The sequence below is a fragment of the Apiospora marii genome, assembly GCF_038362585.1.
Source record: "Apiospora marii strain CBS 49790 chromosome Unknown utg000002l_segment0_segment0, whole genome shotgun sequence".
Classification (NCBI taxonomy): Eukaryota; Fungi; Ascomycota; class Sordariomycetes; order Amphisphaeriales; family Apiosporaceae; genus Apiospora; species Apiospora marii.
In genome coordinates, this window is record NW_027117373.1 from 766 (window position 1) to 21564 (window position 20799).

Consider the following 20799-nt stretch of genomic DNA (forward strand, 5'->3'; position numbering starts at 1 on the left):
TTAACGGTTTATTAATTATTAATTATAATTAATTTTAAAATTTGTTTTACGTAAAGTATTAATAATAAATAATTTTTAATAGTAGTTTTATGAACTTGTTTTTACGTTATATATAATTATTAAGTTATTTCGGCGGGTATTATATTAATTATAAATAAATTAATTATATTACGAAATATATAAAAACGGATATTAATATAAATAAATAAAATAATAATAGTTATAATAATAGTTATAATAATATTATTTAATTAATTTCGGTATTATTAAATAATATTAAAAACTTAATTAATTTAAATTAATAAATTAAAATTATATAATAAGTTTATATAATAAAATAGTTATAATAATTTCGATAATAATTAATAAATTATATTTAAATAAATAATATTTATTTTAATTCTTTTTATTTATTTTTTTTTTTAATAATATTATCGTACGGTAAATATTATAAAATAAATATATAATATATAATTAATTTAAAAAATAGTTTAATATTTAAACGTTAAAAACTTATTTTAATTATACCCGATATTTTTTTTTTTATAAATTTAATTATAACGGAAATTTTATAAATATTTAAAATTTTATATTTATAAATTTCCGATTTTAACGTTATACGGTAAATATTAAATTTATAAAACTTTAATTAAATTTTATAAATATTATAAAATTATATTATAATTTTAATATAAAATTTTATTTTTATTCCGTTATAAAATCTTATCTTTATTTTTTCGGCTACTTTACGCCGTACGGGTAAAATTTATAAAATCGTATTACGGTTTTATATTTATCCTATACCGTACGGGGTATAAAATTTTACTCCTATTCCGTTATAGAATCTTACCCCTACTTTTTCGGCTGCCCTACGTTGCACGGATAAAATTCATGGAATCGTACTACGGCTCTGAGTATATTATATGGTAGGTTATGCCCAGTGTACGGGGTGCAATTCGGTGCCATCCAAGACCAGCCCAGTGGACAGCCCGGGGTTGAACAGCCCTTCGCCAACACCAGCACCCCTAACTCGGACCTCAAGACACGACTGTTGAGGATATGTAGTCTTGTCTACGCTTCAGGAACTTCTCGACACGTTGGTCCACTAGGACTGACAGTCGACCGTGGCACAGGGCTCTCCAAGGCCAGCCTCTCCTGCATCCTCACTTGAGAATTCCCTCTGACTGACAACCTCTGAACCTACTGTTGGTGGTATCACAGTAGATCTTCCGGAACGCACGACCGGTAACAAAGGCAAGGATCTTCAGTTCTTAGCAACATCACCGGGATGGGAGCAGCCGGCAACGTCTGCATGCATCTATTCCAGTGGTGCTGTGCCTTCCGGATCCTCTTCCTGTGCGGCGACTGTCTCATACGGAAGCTCAATCAAGAGGAGTTCTCCAATCGCATGGATCACTCTCAAGCCTGACACTGCATCTTGTAATGATCTGACTTGCCAGGTGCCGAACCACCATGGCGCCTTTCCAAAAGCCCGCAACGTCGCGGTCAGCATCCAATGTTCACCAATCAGGACGACTTCTCCCGAGACAGCCCCGTACTGGGACTCCGCGTCATCGTATTTGCCGACGCTGCCATCGTGTCGCTCACGGTACCCCTTGTTGCTGGCGCCTTGGGCTTCCAGTCCATACTTTAGCCTGGTGTGGGGCGCTGCGCGATGACAGAGTACGCGCGACTCGGCCTCTCCTTTGTTAGAGCCGGGTGGTGTTTCTGACGACGGAAGAGGTGATGACAAGACACTTGAGCGAGGGCGTTTTAAGAGCCGAGTTAAGCATGGTGCGCAAGCTCTTGACGTTAGGCTCGTAGATGCCGGGCTGGGGGCACTCTCTCAAAATACTACAAGTCTCCGCGGCCAATTCAAGATGTTCAGAGTCAGAGTTCACCCGAGAAGTCTGTCTCGCAAGGGAGCTCAGCGTCACTCAGTTGGAAAGGGGCTGCCATTGCCGAGCGCACAGACCACACTCAAATCCCAGGCGCAGCTGAACTTAGACGACCTCACTTGGGGCTTTCGGTTGTCGGCCGCAACAGTGACAGCATCACCTCCGGGCGGTGTAAGATGCGATGGACTACAACACGGTGGGTTTCCCCTGCAAGAAGTTGGATTGAGTGCACCTGTTTTACATGTGGACAAAGTTGCCGGGGATGCACTATAAGTGGAAAGGGACAGTCTGATTGCGCTGGGAGTTCGGGTGTCGCAACTGTCTAGCAGCACCAGTCTCCGGCACCCTCAATCGACACTGTGATGGGATGCACTGTACTGCAACAGACTGAAGACGTATGCGACAGTAGTTTCAATTGTATCCAATATGGCTGTACCTTGTCCAAGTTGTCTTGAGATTCATCTACGACTGCGAATGCTGCATCCTTAGTTGCTATTGACTGACTTGATTGCTGCACCTGTGACTGCTGCACTCGAATGCTGCCCCTGCGGTTGCTGTAATGCACTGCCGACATGACGCACTTGACCTGACGCATGAGAGGATCTCGGCCAGATTGGCGATTACCCCTGTGATGGATGTACCTACCATTCCCGACTGTGGTTCCTGCACTTCTGATGGCTGCACTTCGGCTGCCGCATCTCGCATCTTCAGTCGCTGCACCTGCGCTACCACCGTCACTGACTTGCCGAGTTTCCGGGAAGCGACCAATCAACAGGCGCACGCTCGCTTGGTAGTTTAGTCTTAATAGTGTTGTTCAGTGTCTAGCCAGTGCCTGTCATGAAATTATATCAAGTAATCTCCAAGTCTGCCAAGTGGTCTTCATGATGCAGGGTTCTGGCGACTCGCCGGCTGGCCGGAGTTCTCGCCGGAGGTGCATTGCCTACCTATGCGTCTTGGCAGTCCGAGTTCAAGGCTCTCGGCGGGCCAAGTGCATGCATTCCCAGCTGTCTCAATGTAATGTCTACACGGTACTCCCTTAACAGGGACAGAAGCCATCCTGTTGTCTGCATCTAGACGACAGCAAGTGTGACACCTGAGCACGTGTTGAGTTTAGCATTCCTGTACGCAGATGAAAAGGCCACCAGCATGGCTCACCGTCTCGATAGCTCAACAGATGTCACGGACCCTAACCAGCCCTGCTAAAAAGTTTAAGCTATGCTCTTAATCGCCGGTGAAGAGATATATTTAATTGAAATAATAAGAGGAGTAGAGAGTCCATTTTAAAAAATTATTTAAAAATTAAATTTATTTTTTATAAAGCGTGTAAATAAAATAGTTATATATATAAAAGTGCGTGTAGATATTTTTTAAAATAAAAAGGAATATATTAATAAAATGAGAAAACTTAATAGAATAAAATATAATTTGTTTTTAATTTATTATTAAAGTATTTTTAAAATATTTATTATCGCGTGTAGATAATAAGATTTTAAATATAAAAGTACGTGTAGATAAATTATATTAAGGAAAGTATTTTTTAAAATAAAAATGTATATATATTTAAAACCGGAAAAATTTACGGAATAATATATATTTATTTCAGCTTTTTAACTTAATTATTTTTAATATATATACTACCGCGTGTAAATAGTAGAAATTTAGATACTAAAGTGCGTGTAAATAAATTTTATTAATAAAAGTATTTTTTAAAATTCAAAGGTATATATTTTTATAACGAGAAAAATTATGGGAATTAAATATAATTTTTTTAGATTTTTAAATTAATTATTTATCATTGTGTGTAGATAATATAGTTTTATATATTAAATCGCGTGTAGATAATTTTTATTAATAAAAGTATTTTTAAAAATTAAAGTAAATATACCGTTATAATAGGAATAATTTAAAGAATAAAATACGATTTTCTAAATTATTTTAAAATATTATTTTAATTAAATATAATACCGCGTGTAAATAATAATGTTTTATATATTAAACCGCGTGTAAATAATTTCTATTAAGGAATATATTTTTAAAAAATAAATTAAATATACCCTTATAATAAGAATAATTTTAAAAATAAAATGCGATTTATTTTAGATTTTTAAAAATAGTTTTAATACATTTAGAACTGAGCGTGAGAAGTATAGTCGATTCCAGTGACTCAATCTCACTTGCTTGGACCCCCTGTTTCCATCTCGTTGGACTCAAACTCTGTCACGATGGCGTAGAGGGTCACGCAGAGATGCCAGCAATTCGGCTGAGGAGGTAGACGTGGGCTGGCGCAAGGGGTTCTCTGGTCAAGTGCTGTCCTCTGTCGAATGTGGTTTTGAATCTTCTACTGGAGCATGCAGTCCCTTCTTCCTGGCAGGTTGCAGTACTCTTCACTCAGTCCTGCGCCCCAAGTTTCCTACGGTCGTCACACATGCTACTCTTGGCTGGCACATGCCAAAGAAACAACTATTGCAAACACTAGCTCTACCGTGAATCACATCAAACCCCACTGCTGAAACCACATACTCAACATCGTCCGATCAACAGGCGGCATGCTCGCCAACGTCTTGCTGGTCTCGACTGCCCCCCTCGTGTTGAATGGAAGCTGGAGTCCGGCGCCCTTGGCGATCATCTTGGACAGGTAGTCAAAGAACGGATGGATGGCGACAAAGGATGCGGTATCAGCTTCCGAAACGCCCTGGAAATCCGAACCCACCAAGCACTGAACCCATTCTGCCATGGATACTTCCGAAACCTTCGTCTCCTCGCCTCGCAGACATTGGAATTCGGCAACAAAGTCCGCCCACTGGGTCGTCCTGGGGTTCACGACGTTGAAGACCTCAAGCAATCCTCTCTGGCTGCCTACCTCTTCTGCAACCAGTCCGGCGAGCTCGCAGATGACCCGGGCAGTGAGGTCGACCGGGGTCCAGTCCATGTCGGGGAGGTCTCGAGGAATCTTGCCCAGCGCAGCCGAGATCCTCGCCAGTAGGGGGACCCAGTCTGTCTCTGGCCACGCCGTCTGCGGTGGTGCCGTCGCTCCTGCGATCTGCCCGCAGCGCACAATGGTCACCGGGATCCTCGACAGACGGCTTGCGAGCGCCAGGATCCGTTCCGCCGCGTGTTTGGACCGCCCGTAGCCCAGGAAGAAGGAGATGTCGGTCGAGTCTCCCTCGGCCACTGAGCCCGTCTTCCCGTTCCAATCCGTGGTCTGTCTCTTCCCCAAGTGCTGCACGGACGAAGTGGACGATATGAAAACCAGGCGCGGCTGGGGGCGCAGCGAGGAACCTGCGACGAGGTCGACCAACTGGCGGACGCTGCGCAGGTACTGCGGCCCATACGAATCGAGCGTCCATTTGAAGTCGACCTTCCAGGCGTTGTGGATCAGAACGTGGGCGTTGTGTTGGAGCTCTGTGTATCCTTCATGAGAGAGCCCGAGTCGCGGCTTGCTGAGGTCGATGGGCATGAACGTCAGTCGGTCAGAGTCAGGCATGTGACCCAGGCTGAGACTCTTCCTCCGCACGAGGCAGTGCCACATGGAGGTTTGCTTGAAGTTCCCTGATTTTGGGACCAAGCGAGCCACGGGAGCCCAAGATGGCAACATTGAGTTTGGAACGCGGCGCGGCCCGGTCCGAAGGAGTGTCGATCCCCCTGGGGACCGGCAAGTCCTTGGTAAACTCGCCCACCACCCTCTCCAGGCTCTCCTGGCTTTCTTCCGTGGTGTCGTGGAGGTTTGGTACCTTGTGGTGAAACATGAGACCAAGAAGGACGGGCGCCAACTTGTCGATGGCAGGGTACTGATACAAGCGCAGGACCGGTGTTGCACCTCGGGTGCTCTTGTCGCTGCCCATCAGGCCGTCGATGCTTTTGCTGAGACGAAGGCAGCCAAGAGAGTCGAGTCCCTTGAGAAAGAGGTCATCGCCATCCTCAAATTGCACATCTTTGTTGGGCAAGTTACGCATGACGTGCTTGCGCAGGAACTGAGCGGGGAGGAGATGCATCAGTTTCCCTTGCTGGCTTCTTGGTGTCTAGTGGATGCCCGGGACAAGGTAGTCTTCCCCGTCCGCATAGGCAGCCTCGATATCCGCCGCGTACGCCTGCACCGTCAGCTTCCGAACAGTCCCCTTCGATGCCCGGACGAACGAGACGGGCGACTATGATCATGGAGCGGTCGATGTGCGCATACGCAGGTGCCATTCTGTTGGCTTCGTCCACTGTTAGCCAGATGACGTCGATGAAAGCTTGACTGTGGGTCGCAATGGCGGTATCGAGATATGTTTGCGACTTGGGCTCAATTATCAGTAATGGTTCCGGTCTGCCCTGGCCGACGACGAGCGCCCCTGATAGAAGTGGATGCCCTTGGATCATGGTTTCCATGGCCAGAGGCCGGATCTTGTGGCTGCTCGACAGCACGATCAGGTCGTCGACCCGCGAATGAAAGCGCCACAGCCCGGCGTCGGTGGGGTGCCGCACAAACAGGTCGCCTGTCCTCCACGTCTTGACACCAGGGAAATTGTGCGACAGGGAGCGGTGTGCATCAACACGAGGATTGCCCTGGTGGAGCACCATCTCGTAAGTCTGCTCCTCCCCTTCGACCAGCTGCATGTCGGCCTCCTCGAATGGGTTCAGCTCCAAGTAATCCCATCGATCTGGCTTCGGGATCGGGAGCTGGACTTGGCCAAGCTCGAGCGAGCCGTACATTTGGCAAACGGTGATCATCTGAATCAACCCGATGCGTGACAAAAGTGATCCGCCGCCGAACAGGACGAATCGGAGCTTCTTGGCCTGGTCGCTGGCCAGTTGCTCGGCCGCCCACTGCTCGATGATGACAGGTGGGACGTAGAAGGTAAACATCCTGATGCTTGAGGATTTCAGCAGGTAGCCGCTGGGGAGCATGTTGCCGACGACTATGGTGGCTGGTAGGGAAGATGGGCAGGCTGATGTAAGCATTCCGGCCAGTCTCATGTTAGAAACAGACAAGATCTGGATGTAATGACTCAATCATGAACACATCTTACATAGTAGGGTGGAAAGCACCAGCAGAATCTGCCGCTTCCTTTGAACATGGCACCGTTTTGGAAACGGCGAACCTCGGGAACAGGCATGTGACGGTCAGGGTCACCCAGACGTAGATCTCAGCCAGTGTCTGCTTTGTCGCGCCAGAGGCTTTTCTCATCCAGAGAACCTGAGGGATGGAGAATGAGGCATGGCAATTCCTCAAAGGTCGAGTCAAATGGATATACATTGGTTTGGAGCAGATCTTCAAGAGATATAGGATAAAACAGTGCATGCACATCACCCGAGTTAGCCTGCTTCTCTAGAGGCTTCATGACCTCTGACGATTTACTGGCGTGGAAGATAGCCTTGCAATGAGTCCTCGCCAGCATACTCTGATTCTGAGACGCGGTTCCAGGGTGAGATGCAGCAATTAATGATGTCGGTCACTGCTATAAGCTTCTCACTAAGGCAGAGGTGGGTGTTGGCAGCGATGTTTCTGCGGCTGGGTAAAACTAGGCAAGAAGAGCGGCTGGACCGATATTGGCATCACCTAGTCCCAGGCGTTCCCAAGCGATTAGCTATGCCGACGAGAGTGTAAGTGGCAGCTGTGTTGCATATGGTGATGAATGTGATTCAATTGCCCCTCAGCTGTTGGCTCCCAGTGCCAAGCCCGTCGCCCGCATGTCCTGGGACCAATCAGAAGAAAGAACAAGCAAGGGATCGCCTCATGCGCCTTGTTGGTGCAGGGACAGACATAGCAATGCAACAGTCTCAGGGGCCGACTCGACACAAACGTATGTTGTCGATAACGCACGAGAGATCGCCGAGCCAACCCCGCCGGACCAACAGCAAGCCTGACCAACATTTATACCGACACTTCTCACCAGACAGCTTCGTCAAACACCACTCCAAAACATCCAACCATCATGCCTTCTCCCGACTTCATCATTGTGGGCGGCGGCACGGCGGGTCTCGTCGTGGCCAACCGGCTGTCCGAAGACCCGGACGTCCAGGTTCTCGTGCTCGAGGCGGGCGAGGACCTCACCGAGGACCCCCGCGTCATCATCCCCGCCATGTGGACTACCCTCTTGGGCTCGGACGCCGACTGGCAATTCAGCACGGCGGCCCAGCCCGGCCTCAAGGGTCGCTCCATCCGCCAGCCCCGGGGCAAGGCCCTGGGCGGGTCCAGCGCCATCAACGGCCAGACGTTTGTGGCGCCCTCTCGCGTCGAGATCAACGCCTGGGGCCAGCTCGGCAACCCCGGCTGGGACTGGGAGGGGCTGGTGCCCTACTTCAAGAAGTCCTACACCTTGATCCCGCCGGCGGACGAGGCCACACGCCAACACCTGGGCATCGACTGGGTGGACGAGGCCTACCGCGGCACCGACGGCCCTCTGCAGGTCTCCTTCCCGGGCGTCAAGGAGAACCCGCTCTGCAAGGCGTGGATCGATGCCTTCCGCGGCATGCACAAGCTGACCACCGGCGGTAAGTCCTCTCTGCAGCTACTCTGAAACTGTCTGGTGCTGATTATCCAGACCCCTTCTCCGGTAAGTCGACAGGTGCGTACAGCAACGCTGCATCCGTCGACCCCGCGTCGAAAACTCGCAGTTACGCCGCCTCGGCCTACGGGCTCCCCTTGAAGCAGCGACCCAACGTCCGTGTCATCACCGGCGCCGACGTTTCCCGGATTCTGTTCGACGAGACCAACCAGAACTCGGCGGTGGCGACGGGGGTACAAGCTTCCGTTGGCGGCAAGCTGCAGACATTCCATGCGGCCAAAGAAGTTGTTCTCGCGGCTGGCAGCATCAGCACACCCAAGCTCCTCGAGCTCTCGGGCGTTGGCGACCCTGGCCTCCTCGCCAAGCACGGCATCCATTGTGTGGTCGATCTGCCCGGCGTCGGAGAGAACCTGCAGGACCATCTGATGACGGGCATGAGCTACGAGGTCAACGACGGCGTCATGACCGGCGATCCCTTGCTCCGCCAAGAGCCCGAAGCCCTGGCCATGGCGCAGAAGCTGTACGTGGAGCACAAGGCGGGTCCTCTAACCATTGGCGGCCTGCAGTCGGCCGCCTTCATGCCCTTGCAAGGCGACACCACCTACGACCAACTCATGGCCACTTCCAAGCCGCGACCCCAGGACGCCGAGTACGTCAAGCAGGTGCGCTCTATTCTGGACCGCGAGGAAGCTGACTCCCACTCGGCGTCGTGGTTCATGTTCCTGGCACAGGCCAACCTCCACGAGAACGGTGAGAGCTTCGTCGGCAAGGAGCTGCTCCCCGGCAACTACGCTAGCTTGGGCTGCTCTCAGACGTCTCCTTTCTCACGCGGCGCCACCCATATCGCCTCGGCGGACCCGGCGGCCAAGCCGGACATTGACCCGCGGTACTTCTCGCACCCCGCCGATCTCGAGATCATGGCGCGCCACGTGCAAGCACTCGATAAGCTGCGACATGTGCCCGAGCTGGACGTCTTCTTCAAAAAGGACGGGCGGCGCAACCACCCGGACGCCCACCACATAGCCGACCTAGAAGGCGCCAAGAAGTATGTCCTCGACACGGCGACCACCACCTATCATGCGTGCGGCACCACGGCCATGCTGCCGAGGGAGAAGGCGGGGGTGGTCAGCCCGGAGCTGGTGGTCTACGGAACCCGGAACCTGCGGGTCGTGGACGCCGGCATCTTCCCGCTCGTCAGCCGCGGCAACATCATGTCGCTGGTGTACGCCGTGGCCGAGAAGGCCGCCGATGTCATCAAGGCGGGACAAGGAAACTAGGGAGGTCATGCTTGGGAGTTGGGTGATCTTGTTTCTTTCTCGATACATGTACAGTTATTAGGATAGCTAGGCCATCAATCTATCACTCGATAGCTGCGAAACCTTGCCAAATGTGACAGTCTCCCAGGCCAGTCAATATCTTGACATGAGCGGACATACGGTATCGAAGCCACTGACTCACGGGCTCCAGAAGATGGCAGAGCACCATGCTTGCGAAATGTATTCGTTCAGTTCCACAGGTGAAAGCAATGCGAGCACATGAGACCCGGAGACACCCTAGACCTGCAGGCAGCTTGCCGACGTATGATGCAAAATGCATGCATCGGAAACAAGAAAGCTAGTGTACGAAGATAGCAAGCCTCTAGCATAATAAAAAGTGGAATAACTGTGACCAGAGTACGGTTTATTCCAGTGATTGAGTAACAAGCCATCCCACATCAATTGGCTGATGCGACCGTACCGAATCCCACGAGAATTGAAGTTCCGGGCGCACGGTCGTCGGATTGGCAAGCAGAGGTCGAATCAACCATAACGCATGGACCACCGTTGAGTCCACGGCGGACGGACTAACCTTTCCCCGCCCGATCCGTCCCTTTGACCCGCCAAATCCATTCTGTTACCCATCGCTGCCTACAACCATCATCAATCTGCACAACATCCATCACCAGCATCGCAATCGAGAAACGCCTGTGCCTCGCGCCCTGGGCCATCATTCCGGCTTCTACCCATCAAACGACGTGACTTTCCCGTCCTTTGCTGGAAGATCCGGGGCATTTGGGAAAGGATCCACGCTTCCAGCCTCGCAGTTCTGGGCTGGAGGAGACATGGAAGCTGGATTGCTTGTCAGCGAAACTAGCCTTCTCGATTTGCGATTTTGATCTTTGGATTTCTTGATTTACTTGTCTTTAATCTCTACTCGATCTCTATTGATTTCTCTGCTTAATATCTATTTGATCTTTACCTGACCTGAGACGCGTTATAGTAAGTTTCCAATCTGGTGAGCTAACCGTAGTACCGTCATGTCGCAAGCAACCACGGCATCGGCGCCGTCTTCGCCGCAGGACGCCACGACCGATCTCCATGTCACCTCCGAAGCGCCGGCTATCATGGAATGGAAGCACGACGACGCCGACGACAGCGCGACGACCCTCAGCGAGCCGGACCCTCGCAGCCACCACATCACCTTCCAGATGCGCCATCTCCACGACCCGGAGCAGCCCGCCGCCTCCTTTTCCCTCCACATCCCCGCCAAGCTCAAGGGCCTGAGCCGCGACACCCAGATCCTCGTCCTGATTCCGGCCGGTCGCATCCTCTCGCTCGAGCACGAGTCGCCGGTGACGGCGCCCACACCCAAGCTCGGCCCGCGCCCGGTCTGCCGCCTGACCTTTGGTCTCCGCAGTCCTGTCGACATCGTTGTGCCCGCCGAGGTCCCCGTCGCGCCCCTGCGTGCCCACAAGGCTGCCACTGGCCAGGTGCTGGATCTGCTGCCGTCGCTCGGCCGCGTCACGCGCCTGGTCGTCTACGTGCCCGCCAACGCCTTCCCCAAGCACAAGCTCGACCCCGTCTGCGCCGCCATCGCCGAGGGCCGCCTCGTCTCGACCGACCGATCCGACGACATGGCAAGCTTGTACGGCGGCGGCGGGGGCCAGATCCTGCGGTTTGACGACCCGGGCGATGCCCCGCCGCAGTACGACGAGCTGCCACCGTCGGCGCCCATGGCCCCGCTCCTGCCAGAGGGTCCCAGCTGTATGTTCTTGCTCTCGCTCGCGTCTGCCCATGGCGCGTCTTTACCTTCGACCATGACTGACAAGTCCCTCTATAGATTCACACAAGAACGACCGGAAACGAGCGCGACGCGACCGCGATAGCGCGGGCTCTTCCGACGGCCGCACCCACTGCTGCAGCACCGACGAGGTCATGATGGCCCTGGTCGCCATGCGCAAGCAGATGGCGATGCAAGAAGACCGGATGAACCAACAGGGCCGGCGCATCGACGAGCTCGAACACCAGCTGGAGGACTCGCACAAGCAATCCGCCCAGCTCCGTCGGGAGCTCGACGACGCCCAGGAGCAGATCGCGCTGCTGCAAGGCCGGGTCGAGGTGGTGGAACAAGAGGATCTGGGGCGGCTGGACCAGGAGATCTGCGGGCTGCGGGAGGACTTGGACGCGCTGCAGGAGATGGAGGAGCAGGGTCTGGATAGCGACGCCGAGAATAGAATCGCGAATGCCGTCACGGAGCGCGTCACGTCCGAGATGCTGGACTCGGGGGTAGCCTACAATGCCACAGTGACCTTTTCCAGACCGTGAACCCGAGGCTTTCGAGGCTTGACTTGCCGTGATGTGACTGATGGTATCTGTGATGTCTTGAAGTTCATCTTTTTGAAAAGTCCACTCCTACTGAAATGGCTGCATGGCCACCATGGTTCTAGTATTCATGTGCCTTTTGTTTCGGTCAATCGTAGTGCGGCAAGGCAAGAAAAGGAAACCTCGATTCGCCCAGCAACAGCACACACGTCACCTCAATTTCGCGACAACCGATGGACAAGTTCCCAGACCAGAAGTCAGTACCACCGAAAACGCGAATAACCTCAGTCCACACACTTGATACATTGACACAAACCAAGCTCAACCTCTTCGCGGCAGCCAGGCTGATCTCTGGGATGCATATTGAATCCTCGCGGCTGTCGGATGACGGGCATGCATCTCTCATTCAGGTACACTGCCACCACTTCAGCTGCCTTGCTCAGCCCCAACGGGAGCAGCCGCCGATATGACTCAGGTTTGAAACCGCCAGCCGAGGTTGTCGATCCGCATAAACCGATCTTTGGCGTTTCTTGCAACCTGCAACAAGTTGCGGCCACACTGGCCATTTGTCAACTACACCCTTATACTTGAATTATTGTTCACGAATATACTCCATTTCGCACCCCTGCCCAGGTATCTACAGGCCTTTTTGAAGGTAGGTAGTACATCGACAGCCCATTTGAAACATATAAAAAGACACAATACTACGTCAACAGCTAGGAAAATTATGCTTTACCGGGGACTGGCGTGATTACAGCACGAAACAGCTGATAACAGGCACGCATGAAGGACTTATACAAGGGCCCCGGGCAGATCATATTCGATGACAATAATTCAAGGGTAAACGTATATGTAGAGCGAGTCGGGAAACGATCGAAGCGGGTCAATCCGGCTGCAGAAGCACCCCCATTTCAGCCGCTGAGCCACATAGTGTGGGGAAACCCACCTTGCATTACTAGAATAGTCCGCGACAGTGGTTGCGATTGGCTGATAAATGTAGCTGAAACCACCCTGGTGCCGAGCTAGCCCTGACACCCAAGACACGACCCGCGTCGCCCGACAGCCTGGCCATCTCCACCTGTTACAGTTGACAGCGGAATCGTCGCCAGCGCTGTCCCGACTATGGCCACGAAAGGAAACGCTTGCGGTCACGTTTCCCAACAGCCATTCCAAGCCTGGTCCGTTCGGCATCGAGAGACTGGGCACACGTTCTCTAGACCCCCCGCCCCTTCCCAGCTACAGACGCGGGGCCGAGGTGCAAGGAGCAATAGCTTCTTTTGGGTATGGACGCGGACCGAGGAGAGGCTCCCTATATACGTGACCCTTGGCAGCGACCCCGTCCCGCTTGGCGGCCGAGTGCTTGTAGTTTCGTTGTTTGACGGTGGCCCATTGTGAGCTCTGTGTTCCGCCATGGCTCTTTTAGATAGCAGTGTCAAAATCCCAACCTGCCAAGTCACTGAGGCAGATGTATAAAGCTCCAATAGCCTCTGGCCTAGAAGTTCAGATGCAATTCCCAGTCATCCCATCTCCAGCCAGCAGGTCTATTTCCATTCTTTCCAGGTTCTCCGCCTTCCTTTCATTTCAGCATTCCCCGGCACGTTCTGTGAACGGCCCAGTCAATCATTCCAGCAACCATGAAGTCCACATTCTTTACCGCACTTGCCATGCTGAGCGTGGCCAGTGCCCTGCCTGTTGAGCAGGTCGCTGAGCTCGACGCCCGGCAGTTTGGCGTCAACGAGAACGACCTGAAGGATGGCAAGTGCGCCGGCAACGTCTTCATCTTTGCCCGTGGGTCGACCGAGATCGGCAACATGGTGAGCCTTTATGATCGTCTGATAGATATGAACAGCGTCTAATCCAAACCAGGGAACCATCTGTGGACCCCAGACCTGCTCGGGCCTCAAGTCGGACTTGGGCGGCGACGTCATCTGCCAGGGCGTCGGGGACGACGATGGGTATGCCGCCGACCTGCCCAGCAACTTCCTGCGGGCCAACACCAACAGCCGGGCCATCGACGGCGCCGTGGGCCTCATCAACCAGGCCGCCAGCCAGTGCCCCGGCTCCAACATCTTGCTCGCCGGCTACAGGTAAGCTTTTGTCTCATCCCCATCACCGATCAACAGCTGACCCCCCACAGCCAAGGCAGCGCCGTCATGACCAACGCCATCCAGGCCCTCGACACCAACACCAAGAGCCAGGTCAAGGGCGTCGTCATGTACGGCTTCACCCGCAACGCCCAGGACGACGGCCAGGTCCCCGGCTTCCCCCAGGACCAGACCAAGGTGTTCTGCGCCCTCGGCGACCTCGTCTGCGTCAACACGCTGACCATCACCCCGGCCCACCTCACCTACGGCGACGACGCGGCCGACGGAGCCTCGTTCCTGGCGGGGACTGTTTGAGAAAGGGGCGGCGTCATTAGTTCACAGGCTCAGGAGCCAGGGCGTCCATGGATTGGAGTTTTTGGGAACCATGGGGCATGTCCGGGAACAGCCCTTCAAGGTGCAATGGGATTAGGGTACATTTGGGCAAGGCTGGGAAAACATCAATAGATGAGCATACTCTAGAAATCAAAGTGAGGTTGTTCATGGATTTGCTCCCTGGTACATCCCTTCCTCTCATACTGGCAGGTGCCGCCGAACAGTCTACACGCGCCGTGGCCCCAAGCTTTGCCTCGCTGGCGAAAGAAACGCTTGTAGTAGTGACCTGTATCTACCAACAACGCTCTAACTTCAACATGAGTCTTCTCTTCGTGGAAGGGGCTGGTATGGTCTTCCACCATATGCTGGTACTCAGGCATTCGACTAACTAAGAATGAAGGCTCGCTCCCCAACCCCACTGTCGCCTGGTAGTTCTCCCGAGTTTTTATTACCGGTTCCAGATGGACCCGGTGCAGATTCGGGTACCGCGACCGGCTGTGGCACGTGTTCCGCCGGTTTTAGATTGCTGTCCACCCTCTGCTCATTATGACCAGTACCCTGGTTTAAATGACGGGGTGAGACTGGGGTTCTATCTGGGTTCTTACCATGCCTGTTTTCTTCATGTCGCTGTTGTTCACCGTTGTCTGTACGTCCGTAGCTGACCAAGCTTCGCAAACCCCGATTGCTCTCTACCCCACTCCCAGATGACGACGGGTGTTCCATATAAGACGGCACGGGGAGGGAGGTTGGGGGACTTCTGGCTTGAGGTGGTTGTTCTGCCGTTCTTGGGAGATGCGTATCTTGTTTGGCCACCTTTTCGCTCCCGGATGTACGCCTTTCAAGTGCTTTGGAAACGGACCCAGTCTCGCCTCCCGGATCTGCATCTTGGGTCCCATCTTCCTCATCAACCGGGAATGGCCACGCACCCATGCTGTTGGGTTTTGTGATGGATTTCGCTTTGGGGAACACCTCTCGGCGGGCTGGTCCTGGTATTGTCTTCTGGGGAACACCACTATGATAACTTGAATCGCTCCATGATTCCAACTCACTGTCCGAAAGGCTCGTCCCACTCGAACGTGTGCGGATTGGCTTGTCCCGCGTTGAAATGGCCGAAAGTGAATCGGTGGGCAAAACTCTCACGCGGTTGCGACCGAGCGCATTGTTGGGTGTAGTGGCCATCGTTGACCGCTTTATAAAGCTGCCATCTTCACGTGGGAATCTGTTCCGTGCCGCGGGCAGCACGGCTGACATGCTTTTCCCAGCACCCCTGGAGGTCCGGTGTCCCAATCTCGCCCGTATTCTCGAGGTTCTCAGGGACTGCAGGAGCTCGTGGGCCTTCCAGACCAAGTCCTCGTCCAGGACATCCGCGACCCCGTCTATCAGTATCTCATCCGACAGAGCCTCCTGTAGCTCATGCTTTGACTCTTCCGTGTCCGATACCAGATATTTTGATATCAGCGTATTGACGTAGCCCACCAGGTCACCGGTGGATCTTTGCACCTCGCAAAGCTCTGCGAACTCTTTGGTGGGGTTTTCCAAGAGTAGTATAAGCTGTTGGAGTGCGATCACCTCGGTTTTGTAGTCACCCAAGTCTCTTGCCATCTTTAGTGCCAACCTAACTGGATCTTGAAACTGCGGTGCCGCCTTGGGTAGTTGCCAGCCCGGGTTCTCCTGATCAAGTGGTATGTACTGCGGCAACGAGCGCCGATCAGTGTAGGACGTGTCGCCGCCCTGTCTTTCCAAGTATTGGACGAATGACTCGACATCAGTCGACGCCTTCTCGTGCGCGCGACGCGCTGTGGCCAGGACCCATTGAAGATAGGGACGTGTTCTCAACAGGCCTTGATCGTACTGCACTAGAGCATGTGCCAAAGGCGTTGAGTGATGTAGTATGCCCTCGATGATGCTGTCAGCACCATTGTCCCAGTACAGGTACTCAGTCAATAGGGACATGAGGAAATCTAGTAGGGCAGAAACCGTAAGGACATCATCAGATGGCGCAGTTTCCAGCCATTGAGACACCAGCTTCCCAACCGCCTCAGACAGACTTTGCTCTTCGAAGATATTGGAGAACACCTCGGTGATGCCGTTGACGAAGCCAATAGCTAGGAAAGGTTCAGATAGGTCCCATACCCGCCCATTCCGCAGCATATCTGAATACAAGCTCCGCCAGAACTTGGGCGGGAACATATGGTTGATCTTTTGGTTCAGCTGGTGCCTACTGGCTTCGTGGCATGACTCTATCGAAAGTCGGAGAGCGGTTGCGAGCATGTTCGTCTGTATCATCACATTATCGTTACTAATTGATGTCTCTGAAGTAACACCATGGACAGAAAGCTCACCTCGGTGGAACCCATCTCATCTGACTGCGATCGCCTCGAGAGGTCCTCGAGTACTTGACTCATGATACCATGGTAGGCAAAACGCCCGGTCTTTGGATCGTGGTTCTCAGCCAGAAGCGTCATTAGCGCTAGGTAGTCGTCTAACAGCCGTTGGTGCTCATCTGCTGGCTGGTGTGGGGGGTTTTGGTATCCCAGGTCGACCATTGATGTGTAATCTCCTTGTCTCAGCATCATTTCGGCGAGTTGGATGCGAACATACGGTAAAAAGAGGTGATTGGCTAGATTATCTCTGACGAATTGTTTGCAGGCCGTAAAACAGCCAAGCATACACAAACGGGAGAACTCTTCCAATAGAGTATCGAGATCTTCCACAACCTCGAGCTCCAAGTGTAGTGTCAGATCTGTGTTGGTGGACCCGTTCCAGAGCCCTTGGGCCTTGCTCTCGACATGCCTCGTGGAGGACGCACCTCGCAATGGTACGTCATCAGGTGGCTCCTCGGGTATCGTTGGTGGATAATACGGAACCAGTATTCGCTGAACTCCAGCAGGAATCTTGCCTGTCTGAGACTGAGGGCTGTAGCTTTGCTCATATCCTGGTCGATGGGCTTCCAATGGAGGTGAGGCCCATGAGCTCGAGGGTAGGCCGTAAGCCGTCTGCCGAGTGGGCAAATGTTTCCTCACAGGCTTCGGCGCCTGTCGAACTGGAGTCGGTGGTTTCATACACGAAGGTATTTCTGGGACTTCGTATCCGCCCACGCTTTTTGACTTGAGTGAATCAATAATATGAGTGGGCGCTTTGTCTTTTCCTTTCTCTCCTGGATTCGCACGGCCCGATTCCTTCCTCGCGGAGCTGTTGCTTCCTGTCGCATATGGCTTGTTGAATTTCCCATCAGTCACTGGCGTAACTAGAGTTGACGCAGTCGAAAGACTGTCAGAGTTGCCAGAGGCAACGCCTCGGTTGTAATTTGATGTCATGGTGGTGCTGTAGACAACTCTCAAGGGGATAAACGATTGTGGGGATAGATTGAAGTATTTGAGAAGGCGAGTTCTTGAGGCCAAGGAATCGTCTCGTTGGGCATGAAATGAGGCGATCGAGTCACAGCGACAGAAGCCTGCTCAACTTCCACAGGCTGCCCGGATCGGCGAAACGCAAAGCCGGGCACATCTTGACGTATGCTCATGCAATGGATATGCAATGAATATGCAGCTTACACGCTGGTCGTATCCTCTGCGGCCAATTGCAACCTACCTCCGATGGCGCAGTGCATATTGTGCCTACAAGGCTGTCTGCGCCGGGAAAAGACTCCGCCTGAGATCTGTTAAAGCGGGGGCCATGCCCGCGCCCCTTTTATTGGAATGTCCTTCATTCTCGCCGCCCTAGAATCATAAGTCATTGTCATTTGCTACTGATCCGCCAATGGACTCCATCCAAAACCACCCTGAATTGTCGAGACGGCGCTATGGAAAGCATGACTTCGAGCGGTTCGATCATCTCATATCGCAGCAAGCAGGGGCGTCACTTGGCTCATCTACTATTGGAAAAGCCAGTGTGGATTGCCGATTTCTCTTTCAAAAGTCGCAATGGGGTGTCTTGGGTCCGATGAAAAACCCTGCTGGGATCATTTATCTCGATCTTACCATTCACCAGCCCAAAGACTGTCGCCTCAAAAGTGCGACCATAACCGTCACCCTTGACGACGATGATGACGAACTTGCTGAACCAGGGCCGGAAACGAACTCCATGCAACCGGTGCAAATTGGTTCCTACGGACCTAAACAGCTGCATGGTCAGCCACGCCGCGTTATTCGGACCAAGAAACACAATCTCACCCCCCAGTTCGAAGTCGGAGGGATGGCAGGTTTTGGCGGAATCGGCTTGGACTCGGAGGAGCACTCTGTCCGCGAAAGCCGCTGGAGTTTCCACACCCAGGTATCACCCAACCCAAAGAAGTCGGGAAAGCACAGCTGGGTGCTCAGGGTCCTCAAATGGGAACTCGAAGAGAACGAGCTGGACTCACAGCCTATACATAGCAACACCATCCATACGGCATTCTCATTCGAGCATGGCGGCCAACCATTCTTGATGAAGGTCGAGGTCGCGGGAAGGCTGGAGAGCACTCGGTCTGACCTTAAGAACCGTCTGAAATGCAAATTTCCGGCCAATTCCAAGAAGAATAAAGCCGCAACAACACTGATTAACTTTGGTGGCCGAGGGAGATTTAATAAACCATTGGACGAAATCGCCAAGGGTCTCCCGTTGGTTATGGAACTGGAAAACCTGAATTCTGTCCCCGTTGAGCTCCCAGATCCTCAAGTTCCGAGTTTCTACCAAGAGTCACAAACCAGCGACAGATTTCATCATCTACCCCTTGAGACCTACAAGTCACGAGACGAACATGTCGCGGGGCACTTTCTACATGCCGGGATCAATCATTCGACCCTGAGAATACTGGACAGTAGTTTCCGCCACCAGACTCGCGACCAGGGCCAAACAGACTTTGAACTCGCCAATTACCAAGAGGTTGCAGGAGCCAAGCCCTCTTCCGTCACTGCAGATCTGGATGCACTCTCAAATACCTTCGTGGCACTTGCTGGAGCCGATCTCAGTCCACTCGAAGGTCGCTCAAATCCGACCAAGAAGGCTCAAACCACAGATGATAACCGGGAACAACATCAAGCGTTGATGGAATCGGGCGCCAGTGTCTTGTTGGAGGCCCAGTCGCCAGGGATAGAAACGTCCTCCGCCACTGCAGTAGACTATGGCGGCGACTATAGGAAGAGACCCTCGACTAGAAACGCTCGACTACACCATCCCCAACAAGAGATCGCACAGGAGACCGTGTTAATATTACTTAGAATATTTGGGATCATGAGGTTGTTGGAACTATTCCTGGCAATGGCTGCTCGCATAGGCGTGGATTTGACGCCGCTGCGACACCGCCTAGACAAGAGTGAGGACCTCCGATCACCCGACCCTTTGCTTTCCCGCGCGGTGGCCGGTTCCGCCAGACCTCAGAAGACTTCCCGGGCACGGTACAGAAGAGGAGTACATTCCAGAGTATGATAAAGCATCTGTATAAAGGAAGATGCTGCTGCCAACGGAACAATATTTTGTAGAATTGATTGTCTCCGGCAAGAGTTTACTACCCAAAACCATTCCAACTGGAAATTATCCAACTGTGAGGAACATCTGCATGTCAACAGGGCCGACGACCTGTGTCTGTCAAAATAAGCCAGTGTCGATCCAAGGGATTTGAAGGCGGAGGCCGGACAACGCCACACATGCATTCAGCCAGCCAGCTTGTGCATGTACCACGGGATCGTTGAAGGTTGGTTGGACAGAGATATGCTGACCGGTGAGGGGGTTGCAGTAAGCCATCGCTGCCAATGTAAGCGAGATAGTGACATGCATCCCAGCCGACAAGCAACGAAAGGCGGCATCTGCTTAGCCACACGCAACCCTTTCTGCACAGTTCGATGTCACCTCGGTGAGGATCGAGAAATTGCCCCCCATGCTGCATAGTGGCTAAGTGTTCATTGGCAAATAGCCTACCGTTTATTGGCTGTCCTCCGCCGCGACAACCAGGCCGCGCGCCAGCTTCTGTCTGCACTATCGCGTCGACCACCCTGTTGAATGGACTTCGGTATGGACTTCGGTACAACTGTACCTAGGTGTTGGGTTCAATCGGTGTATATTTTGTCGATGACGAACCTATCTACTGTGGCAGGGCTCACCAGATCCTTCTTACGATGGATGGATCTGGCGGTGCTAGCTGCAATTCGCTGTCCTGCAAGTCAGCCGCCTGGCCGCTAAGTGTGCGGCCCGGGCCCTAGCCAAAATCCAGCATCCACCTATACGGGGTTGCGACAGGTACGTACCCGGCAGTTTGCTCAATCCCACAGGTTTGGGTAGAGCGCCCAAACTCCGCGACCGGTACAAACACAACACGAGCCTCATACCAACTTGCAGCATGGCCATTATAAGTGACACTGGATATTTCAAGCATCAGGCATATCGTATCTACTTTGAAATCTGATTGGAATGGATATCTTACCTTGTCACTAAAACCCCC

The 20799-nt window shown here is 52.4% G+C and overlaps 8 protein-coding genes across 8 annotated transcripts; 4 read left to right on the top strand and 4 right to left on the bottom strand.

Moving 5' to 3' along the window:
* Nucleotides 1-1318: 1318 nt before the first annotated feature.
* Nucleotides 1319-1793, bottom strand: PG985_001672 (uncharacterized protein; the record flags this gene model as incomplete). Its single annotated transcript, XM_066821441.1, has 2 exons — nt 1319-1655; nt 1759-1793. The coding sequence occupies 2 exons, from the start codon at nt 1791-1793 to the stop codon at nt 1319-1321; spliced, it is 372 nt and encodes a 123-aa protein (XP_066688873.1).
* Nucleotides 1794-4386: 2593 nt separating this feature from the next.
* PG985_001673 (NRPS-like enzyme) lies at nt 4387-5851 on the bottom strand (the record flags this gene model as incomplete). The annotated part of the gene is made up of 2 exons (XM_066821442.1): nt 4387-5447; nt 5473-5851. The coding sequence occupies 2 exons, from the start codon at nt 5849-5851 to the stop codon at nt 4387-4389; spliced, it is 1440 nt and encodes a 479-aa protein (XP_066688874.1).
* A 66-nt stretch (nt 5852-5917) lies between these two features.
* On the bottom strand, nt 5918-6785 carry PG985_001674 (uncharacterized protein; the record flags this gene model as incomplete). Its single annotated transcript, XM_066821443.1, has 2 exons — nt 5918-6043; nt 6120-6785. The coding sequence occupies 2 exons, from the start codon at nt 6783-6785 to the stop codon at nt 5918-5920; spliced, it is 792 nt and encodes a 263-aa protein (XP_066688875.1).
* A 1028-nt stretch (nt 6786-7813) lies between these two features.
* Nucleotides 7814-9663, top strand: PG985_001675 (glucose-methanol-choline oxidoreductase; the record flags this gene model as incomplete). Its single annotated transcript, XM_066821444.1, has 2 exons — nt 7814-8372; nt 8423-9663. 2 exons carry the CDS (start codon nt 7814-7816, stop codon nt 9661-9663), a joined length of 1800 nt encoding a protein of 599 aa, XP_066688876.1.
* A 1019-nt stretch (nt 9664-10682) lies between these two features.
* PG985_001676 (uncharacterized protein) lies at nt 10683-11970 on the top strand (the record flags this gene model as incomplete). The annotated part of the gene is made up of 2 exons (XM_066821445.1): nt 10683-11409; nt 11486-11970. The coding sequence occupies 2 exons, from the start codon at nt 10683-10685 to the stop codon at nt 11968-11970; spliced, it is 1212 nt and encodes a 403-aa protein (XP_066688877.1).
* Nucleotides 11971-13601: 1631 nt separating this feature from the next.
* On the top strand, nt 13602-14366 carry PG985_001677 (cutinase; the record flags this gene model as incomplete). The annotated part of the gene is made up of 3 exons (XM_066821446.1): nt 13602-13781; nt 13834-14054; nt 14105-14366. The coding sequence occupies 3 exons, from the start codon at nt 13602-13604 to the stop codon at nt 14364-14366; spliced, it is 663 nt and encodes a 220-aa protein (XP_066688878.1).
* A 402-nt stretch (nt 14367-14768) lies between these two features.
* On the bottom strand, nt 14769-17701 carry PG985_001678 (uncharacterized protein; the record flags this gene model as incomplete). The annotated part of the gene is made up of 2 exons (XM_066821447.1): nt 14769-16661; nt 16727-17701. 2 exons carry the CDS (start codon nt 17699-17701, stop codon nt 14769-14771), a joined length of 2868 nt encoding a protein of 955 aa, XP_066688879.1.
* A 442-nt stretch (nt 17702-18143) lies between these two features.
* On the top strand, nt 18144-19790 carry PG985_001679 (uncharacterized protein; the record flags this gene model as incomplete). The annotated part of the gene is made up of 1 exon (XM_066821448.1): nt 18144-19790. The coding sequence occupies one exon, from the start codon at nt 18144-18146 to the stop codon at nt 19788-19790; it is 1647 nt and encodes a 548-aa protein (XP_066688880.1).
* Between the last annotated feature and the right edge of the window lie 1009 nt (nt 19791-20799).